This window comes from Octopus bimaculoides, chromosome 11 (assembly GCF_001194135.2).
Source record: "Octopus bimaculoides isolate UCB-OBI-ISO-001 chromosome 11, ASM119413v2, whole genome shotgun sequence".
Taxonomy (NCBI): domain Eukaryota; kingdom Metazoa; phylum Mollusca; class Cephalopoda; order Octopoda; family Octopodidae; genus Octopus; species Octopus bimaculoides.
Genome location: NC_068991.1, coordinates 50,368,206 through 50,377,781, shown reverse-complemented (window position 1 = coordinate 50,377,781; position 9,576 = coordinate 50,368,206). Strand labels below are relative to the sequence as shown.

Sequence of the window (9,576 nt, the reverse complement as noted above, 5' to 3'; positions counted from 1 at the left end):
ATATATATATATATATATATATATATATATATATATATATAATTATATGTGTATGTGTAGATATGCATGCATACACACACATGTATGTATGTATGTACATACATATATTACCAATCCTATGTGTGTAAATGGATCAGCCATTGATTTTGATGATAAATCTTCCACTTGTTTACTCAATAGAATGGTTTCCTCATTGAAAGTGGCAGAGAATTTTACATATTAATGGTTGATGTAATTCTTGAATCAGCATGGCAAAATGTGACAAGACTGTCTATTCAGCAGAATACTAAGCAGTTTCTATTTATTGCATTTCACACACAACAGGTCACATGACTAACCTCACATTTGAATAATTGGAAATAAACTTCTTTTCTTGAAGTTGTTAGTAATGGAAGTGATATGAAACATCTATTTAAAGTTAAAGAAAAATAAAAAAAAGATTTCATATTAAGTGTTAATGATTGAGATTTGTTATGGTCAAGAAAAAAAAGTGTTTGCTAGATTCTTGTTTTTCCCACAGTAATATACATATAGTTGTTTGACGGAAAACAAAACCTATCATCAGAACTGTTCTCTAATGAATAAAATAAAAACTGAAAAACATTTGAGAAACAGGTGTGAGGGGCTTGAGTCAAATTTTGAAAGATCTCACCTGTGTTTATGATAGTAAATCATAAATTTACTATCATAAATTTTCTAAGAGAAAGAGAGTCTGTGATGTTTATGTCTTATGTTAGTAGTGCTGGTGAAATATCATTTCTTGGTCAATGAACATGGCAGTTTACTACAAGGTCTGGCATTAATACTGATAAAATATTTTTAAAAATACTGATAAGTCCAGTATGAACAAACCTGAAGTAAATGTTCGTCCTGCTCCGCTAAGAACCACAACACGGCAGTCTGGATCATAGGAAAGCTTTTTGAAGGAAGAAACAATATCTCTACAAGAGAAATATATAAATATATATATGTATACGTTTAGTATTTTCTTTGTTCATTATATTAGTAAGAAAAATTATCTTTAATTGAATTTAGCTAAATAATTGTAACAATATTTATACCTAATATACTCTTACTCTTTTACTTGTTTCAGTCATTTGACCGTGGCCAAGCTGGGGCACCACCTTTAGTCGAGCCTAGTACTTATTCTATCGGTCTCTTTTTGCCGAACTGCTAAGTTACAGGGACGTGAACACACCCGCATCGGTTGTCAAGCAAAGTTGGGGGGGGGGACAAACACAGACACACAAACATATATATATACGACAGACTTCTTTCAGTTTCCGTCTACCAAATCCACTCACAAGGCTTTGGTCGGCCCGAGGCTATAGTAGAAGACACTTGCCCAAGGTGCCACGCAGTGGGACTGAACCCAGAACCATGTGGTTGGTAAGCAAGCTACTTACCACATAGCCACTCCTGCGCCTATGTATATTTTTGTATGTTCAATTCTCCATCATCTCATTAGAAATCAACAAATATTTGTTCGTCTCTGTGATAAAAGTCAAACGTTTCCAGCAATATTTTCTCCACTCACCCAAAATTGGAATATAATTGCCAATTAGCTTCATCTATTTTACAGTGTTTAATCAGTTTTTCTGTTTCAGTTCCTTGAAGGCAGCTTCATCTATCTCCTACCTGTCAACCCTCTAGCTTATTCAAACAAACCCTGCATATTTCCTACCTTTGACAGTTTTTGTGTTAAGCATTACTATCCCATAACACAAAGGTAATATGGCATAATTAATAAAAATATTGATTTAGTAGCTCATTCACAGGTTGGGAGTTAAAATCAAGTAGAAGTGTTTAACGGCTTCCATATCCCTAGTTTTAGATATAAGATAAAGTTTGCAGGGAAATATTTAACAGAAAGGATCCCTCATTGTTAAACATTTCTGATATATCTCATCCAGAATGGCCCTTCATCTTAGAGTAAAAAAAAATATTTTTCTCTCTCATGAAAAGTCCATCTCAAAACGTTAGTATGTCTTTTTTATGCAAACTCACAAATTTTTTCTGTATGTAACTCTGAAAGTGACAAATTGCATCAGTAAAATTTTTTATCATATCTTGTGGGGGTTGTATCTTTATCACTGTGAAAATTGGATGACAGTTAGCTTAGAATACAGAGAGTTAACATCCTGGTGGCAAGAAGATGAGTCAAAGTTTCTATAGTTTCGTTTAATATTTCCACCAATAAGTTTAAGGGAGATAATTCTGTCATCTTCACCTTGGCAAATGTACAGATTCTGGTTTTACAGGATTCTTTAGATCAATTCTTGAGTAGATTTGAGATGTTGATTCTAATATATACTATTAGTTTTTACCCTGATAGATCTAGTTTTGGAGATACAACATAGGTCTTTGTATGTTGATGTATTGACTCGTGCATTAAAATTGGAGACCCCTGATTTATGTGATGCTTGACAAATAGTGTACATTCACTAAGATTCTTCTATATATCTTTTTGTCATCTTAAGATCTAGCAATAATTGCTATGACTAGACTTTACTGATAAGGTCTAATAAAACTGAAACATGTCCAGAATTGTCCCCACACTACCGAAGAGAAAACAACTTACTCTCCAACTTGCATGTCCATATTCTGTTTTTAATTTATTTTATTACATTTAAATTTGGGGTTTGCCTTCACTACCTTCTTTGACTTGAATTAATTAATCATTTAACTAATTATTTCTTCTCTTTATTGTATGTGTAATTTTAACAAATTAAAACTTGTTGCTTCACTACATTAAACATATTAACACTGATTTAATACCCAACAGTTAATACTTTATTAAACTCAACATACACAGACATTTAATAGCAGATGACTAAGGAGTGAGATATCTGGTACAATTGCTGTGTTCAAGGAGACCCATCTGCCACAACAAAGTTGATATTGGTGCTGGTACCATGTCAAAAGCATCCAGCCATAGAAACCATGCCAGAACAGACAATGGAGCCTGGTGCAATCCTTGGCCTCAACAGCTTCAGTCAAATCGTCCGACCCATGCCAGCATGGAAAATGGATGTTGAATGATGATGATGATGACGATGATGTAAATGAACTACTCCACCATAAAAGATGTTGCCTCATCATCATCAGTTAATGTCCGATTTCCATGCTGACATGGGTCGGATGGCTTGACTGAAAACTGGTAAGCTGAGGAGCTGCACCAGGCTTCATTCTGATTTGGCATGATTCCTACAGCTGGATAATCTACCTAACACCAACCACTCCAAGAGTGTAGTGGGTACTTTTACGACTACAATCTCACTTGGCTTGACAGGTCTTCTCAAGCCTTGTATATTGCCAAAGGTCTCAATCACTTTAACCAGCATTCGTGATTTCAAGGTTGCAAAGCTTCACTTTAATTCTAAACAACTGGAACATTAAATAGTAAGTTAAATCAATACAAAATTAGTAAACTTACTCTGATAAAGCTCGATTGATGGCATTTCTTTTGTCAGGTCGGTTAAATTCTACATGGAATACCCACTCACTTGGTTTAGTGATTTTCAAGTTTTCGTATTGGTAATCTGTGGCTGCCATAGTCATAGTTCTATATAAACCAGACTTAGTTCCAAGTAACCTTGTTGCTGTGAATTAAAAAAAGAAAAAAAAATCTACAGTAAATTTCAGTAAATAAGTTAAATTGAATTAATTGCACCAATTAATTAATCAATCTCCTCTGTTTTTAGATAACATTCATGCTATTAAATCAAAACATAACTATTTAGTGGCATGGAGGTCATTCTTGAGAAAAATTTTCACTGGTTCAACCAAAAATACATTTACTTAGATCATGGATGTTATTTTTACATAATGAAACCTATCCTTCATCTGCGCCAGATGTCTCTGCTCCATGATTCACTTATAGCTCATCAAGGAAACAGGGCAAAGGCATCACACTTTGTAATTCTTCTAATATCCTTACCTGCTTGGGAATAAAGGTTTAAAAACACACACACAAAGGACTCTTTCATCAAAGATGATGTATGAGTATTCACCTTTTGCCAAATGACCTGCACAAAATGATTTGTCTATAGTGATCAAATGTATGTGCTGTACATTTGCTTACACCCCACATCAAATCGACATTGCCTGAACAGATGTATGATGTATCACACGTCAGGTGTTGAAGTGATTGCAGAGTAATGTGAGTATTTTGTTCAAGAACACAACACACCACCTGGTCTAGGAATTGATCTCATGATTATGAGTGCAATACCCTAACCACTAGGCCATGTGGCCCCTCTCTCTCTCTCTTTTACCCCCCCTCCCCCCACATATATGGTGTTAAGAAGTGCATCCAGGCATAGATATCCTGCCAAAGCAGTCATTTGGGAATAAATACTTGAAAGGTTTTGAAATACAAGGTGGTATCAAAAATGTTCCAGGACTAGTTATGTTTAATAAAAAGTAACTTATTTACCAGTGTTTTAACATCATCTCCTTTGAAATAGTCACCTTGCACAGCAATACACTGGACCCAGTGTTCCTGCCACTTTTGGAATCCAGCCTGGAAGTTGTTTCCTGTAAGTTGAGTCTCCCTCATTGGACACAAAACTCAGCTTGCGAAGACTTATTGGGGCAAGTGAAAGCGAAATTGTGATGGCACCTGTGCCCAGTGTCGCCTTTCTGGCACTTGTGCCTGCGGCATGTGTAAGGACTTTCGAGCGAGATCGTTGCCAGTGCCCCTGGACTGGCTCTTGTGCGGGTGGCACATAAAATACACCATTTTGAGCGTGGCCGTTGCCAGTACCGCCTGACAGGCCTTCGTGCCGGTGGCACGTAAAAAGCACCCACTACACTCTCGGAATGGTTGGCGTTAGGAAGGGCATCCAGCTGTAGAAACTCTGCCAAATCAGATTGGAGCCTGGTGTAGCCATCTGGTTTCACCAATCCTCAGTCAAATCGTCCAACCCATGCTAGCATGGAAAGCGGACATTAAACGACGACGATGATGATGATGATGATGAAGACCTTCTGCAATTCGCTCTTGATCTCAACAATGGTGTTAAAATGGCAACCTTTGAACTACATTTTCATCTTAAGGAAGAGATGGAAGTCTGCGAATAGGGTGGGTGTGAAAACAATGCCATGTTGATCTTGGCAAGAAACTCATGAGTGAGGAGAGCTCAGTGACAGGGGGCATTGCTGTTTGCACTCCACAGATCTGGTTGCTTTCACTGAGAATGTCTCCCTCAAACACTTCAAAATGTCACAGTAGAACTCTCGACTGACAGTCTGGCCCTGGGGGACAAATTCTTGATGTACAATACCACATTTCTAAAGGTGACACTTGTGGCAGGTCTTCCAGGGACACTCTTCCTCTTTTGAAAAGCTCATGCCACTAGAAACATTGCTTACAATCCATTGCCTTGATGCCGTAAGCTTGCCGAAGCATTCTAATGTCTCTGTAGCAGATTTCCCAAGTTTAATGCAAAATTTCATGTTGGCTCTTTGTTCCTGTCCATGGCAAAATTGCAGACTACTGCAATCACATGATCACAAAAACACAAATTTCACAACTTGTAAAGTAAACACAGCGATGTCACATGGTACACTACCTCATGAAGGTCACTACTAGCTCTCACTGCGCAAGCAGCCATGTGCTGCCATCTGTTGATGTGCTACAGAGCTAGTCCAGGAACTTTTTGATATAACCTTGTACATTAAACTGATATTGTTTTCAGAACAAAACTTCTCTGTTATGTAGCAGTTCTTGAAGATTTCATTTAAATATTTTCATTGTTTAGTAAATATTCTGCTTCTTATTGTCTTTTTGGCTGTTCACATAAATGGTTGTATAATTAGGGCAGCCACTTAATTGTCTTGACATGTAAAAAGCACTTGTGTTGGCACCGTGTAAAAAGCACCTGTACTGGTGCCACATCAAAAGCACCCATGCTGGCATCCCCTAAAAAGTATCTGTGCTGGCGTCACATAAAAAATATCCATGCTGCTGCCACACAGAATACACCCAGTACACTCAGTAAAGTGGTTGGAATTAGGAAGGGCATCCAGCTACAAAAACCATGCCAGAACAGACAAATGGAGCTTGGTTCAGTGCTATGGCATGTCAGCTCACCTCAAACTGTCCAACTCATGCCAGCATGGAAACTGGATATTAAATGATGATGATGATGGTGATGATATAATATAGCACACAGGGTTCCTCTGTTGACTCAATTCAAGTTGGTATTTTATCAGATAAGAGCGATTTACTTAGCATGACTAGTAGCAAGTCTATAGGCAACAGGATAAACATAAGGAACAATATCTAATCTAGCACTGTAGCTAGCTAAAGGTTAAAAACTGGAACAGCTAACTTTGAATAATACATTTTGTTTATGTATATTGCACAAGAAAGTAGGCATGGTTTTCTAATATTATTATAAAAGAATGAATGGTTTTTGTAGTCAAAATATATTTAACATCATTTCCAACACGAGAAATAATAATGCTCTCATTAAACACTCATTAAAAACATGATCCCACTGTGACAGTTACAGGTAACAGACTTCAACAGTCAAGTAATAAAACTTGTTAAAGTGTGTGTGTGTGTGTGTCTGTGCATGCATGCATGCATGTGTGTTAGCAAGCATACCAAAGGCACTGGTCCAACTAAACAACTGGTTCAGGGCAGTTGACAATACCCAGTTACTCAAGAGGTTTAAAGTGTGGTGCTTCCAGTCTGGCATCATTCCCAAACTACAGTGGCCATTCAAACTTAACCATGACTGTATTGGAGGTGTCCCCCACCAACTCACAGTTCAGTCAATCTGTACAGTAAACTCTGATTACAAATTCCACTGGTAGAGGAAGAATTGAAAGCCATTAAAGTAAGGTCAGTCATTACATTGCTGTTAACTGAGGATGAGAATGTTAGACATACCAACAAAACCATAAAGGGCTGAAAAAAAATAAGGAAGCTCCAGGAAGTTTACAGAAAACACCAAGAGATTGTTCAGGTAGTCTGTCAATGATGGCTAGGATTTGGCAACTACAGCACCAAGAAGTGGAGCAATAATGATGCCAGGGGAAAGAAAGGGCTTGTGGTACAGAGGGTCTGAGATGTAACAGAGAAAAAGGGTAAAGTAAATAGGATAGAATTTGCCTGCCAGGACAGTGGAACCAGGCACTAAAGTAACCTCTCAATTGCTTCATTTGTTTTATACAATATAAAATGTTCTTCCTTCCATTTCATGGTCCGCTCTTCTTCCTTTGACTGCTTGCTGGAAGTCTCTTTATTATTGTTTTCTTCTGTCGTTGTTTGCTATGATATGTTGCTGCTATTCTTTGGTTATTTTGCTTCTTCTTTTTGGAAGCTTTAGGGGACAAGTCACCCTTATCTCTTTTTCTAATAACTTGTGTGTACTCTTCCTTGGTGTCAGTTGGATCTACTCTGCTTTTCTCTTCTGTTTCTGCTGCATCCTCATGCTCTGACGGGATTTCTTCCTCCTTTCTTGGTTCAATTGTGCTTTGGGAGCACTTCTTTTTGATGTGCCCCTTCTGGCCACATCCATAGCAAGTGAGGGGTTTCCCCTCCACTGTAACGTTTAGTTTCTTCTTGTCTGGGAGTTCAATTATCTCTGGTATCTTGTTCATATCAGCTTGAGTTATCTTGACTAATAACTCAAGCCCGTATCCCCATCAGTGTAGCTTCTGCATTCTTGTTGCTGACACAATGCTGGGTTCTTCTTTGGTACTGGATAGGACAGCTGTTGTTATCCATTCTTCTTTCATCTCAGGAGGAATCTTGCCAACTCTTACCCTAGATATTCTTTTACCTAGGTAAGTTGGCAGGAGCAGCCATTCCTCGTTTCCTATAGGTACAGTGGATTTCTTTACTCCTTCTTCTGTGCAGGCAAATCTCACCTCCACTGTGCCGAATTTCCTTCCAAGTGCATAAAAAGTCACCTTTTCCTTAATACACTAAAGGCACCTTTCGATGTTCTCTTCCTTCGCCACTTCTATTTTCCTTTCCTTCAGGTTGAAGGACCTGTATATAACAATTTTTTTTCCACTTCTGCTAAAAAACCTTCAGGAGGGGTCAGCTTTACTTTGCCCCCCTCCTTTTCGGCATACTTCTTGCATTTTCTTAGTTTATCAATAGGGATAATTACCTCTCTTAATTTGAACTTCGTTTCATTTGTTAAATTCATTCCTCCAGCTACTGCTGTGTAGCTTTTGCTTTTCTCTATGCCTGCATTAGGCATCTCTGCCTCCATCCCGTGCGGGGGGATGAGCAGCAAAAAACACAAGCTTGAATAGCTTCGTTGTTTTCATGAAAGATCCAGTCAACCTCTAATTGAATAATTAATTGATGTAATTCAAAACAAAGTATTAGCAACGAAACGAGATAAATATTAGGATTTATAAATGATGGGAGTATAAACAGTCAATTTAGAAGAAATATCCACCCAATATCTATACACAGACACATTCACATACGTGTGTATGAATACCATCCAATGTTTATATATATATATATATATATATATATATATATGTAGGGTCATCCCATAAATAGTGCAGTCTTTTCAATTGCATGAACTAAAAGTCGAAGGGGACGAGATAAACTACCTGCATCAACTTGCTGTAAAAGTAGGTAGTAAGTTTACCTTGTATTTATTCTTAGTGCAAGTTTTGAAGAGTGCATTTCAATTTTAACAGTTATTTTTCAAAGCTATAATGAAAGTGACAAAGGCATATTCGGCATATTTTGCTATATGAGCTCAATAAAAGCAACAACGCAATGGAAAGCACACGGAATACTCATGCAGTATATGGGGATCAGACAATAAGCGTAAGTCAGTGTCAACGGTAGTTCCAGAAATTCCGAGCCGGAAACCACAGCCTAGAAGATGACCCTCGTCCTGGAAGATGTGTAGAGCTAGACTGGTTATTCAACCATACATTGGCACCTGCGTGCCATCAGAAAAGTCAACAAATTGGGTCAATGAGTTCCTCACAAACTTTCCGAGTCTAATGGCATCAGAGAGTGAATGTGTGTTCTTCTTTGCTGTCGTGTCTCACCAAAGAACCTTTTTTTTGACCAAATAGTGACTGGTGACAAGAAATGGGTTCTCTATAAAATGTCAAGCACCGAAGACAGTGGGTAGGAAAAGGAGAAACACCGGTAATCCAAGCTAAAGAAGGTCTTCACCTACGTAAGGTGTTATCTGTTTGATGGGATATGAAAAGTTTGTCCACTTTGAACTTTTGGATCTATTTTAAAACGGGGGCCACATTTTTCATTAATGTTTTACGTAGTGTTTTTGGTACGGAAAGACTTTCAAACTTCGTATACTTATCTATTTTGTGTTATAGAACAGAAAAATATTTTTGTATTCGAATTTATTTCATGTAAAAAAATTGTCTTATTTCGATAATTTCAACCAATCACTGACAAGTATTCAGTTGTTTACATTTACTCCTTTGGCTGATTAAGCGATGTAAAGCGTATTTAATCTCCATACCTTCGTTTTATTTGCTTTTTTCATTTTAAATTTGCTTTAACCCTAACCCTAACCCTAGGGTTAGGGTTAGGGTTAATTGTTTCAG

The 9,576-nt window shown here is 37.6% G+C and overlaps 1 protein-coding gene across 2 annotated transcripts in view; it reads right to left on the bottom strand.

The window, feature by feature from the left end:
* Nucleotides 1-9,576, bottom strand: part of LOC106873915 (delta(3,5)-Delta(2,4)-dienoyl-CoA isomerase, mitochondrial) — a 24,002-nt gene that overhangs the window by 13,205 nt on the left and 1,221 nt on the right. For both annotated transcript variants that reach the window (XM_014921448.2, XM_014921449.2), the window contains exons 2-3: nucleotides 3,437-3,602; nucleotides 853-941 (exon numbers count right to left, since the gene is read on the bottom strand). In XM_014921448.2, the coding sequence (XP_014776934.1) occupies nucleotides 853-941; nucleotides 3,437-3,602 (255 nt within the window). The remainder of the gene's footprint in view (nucleotides 1-852; nucleotides 942-3,436; nucleotides 3,603-9,576) is intronic.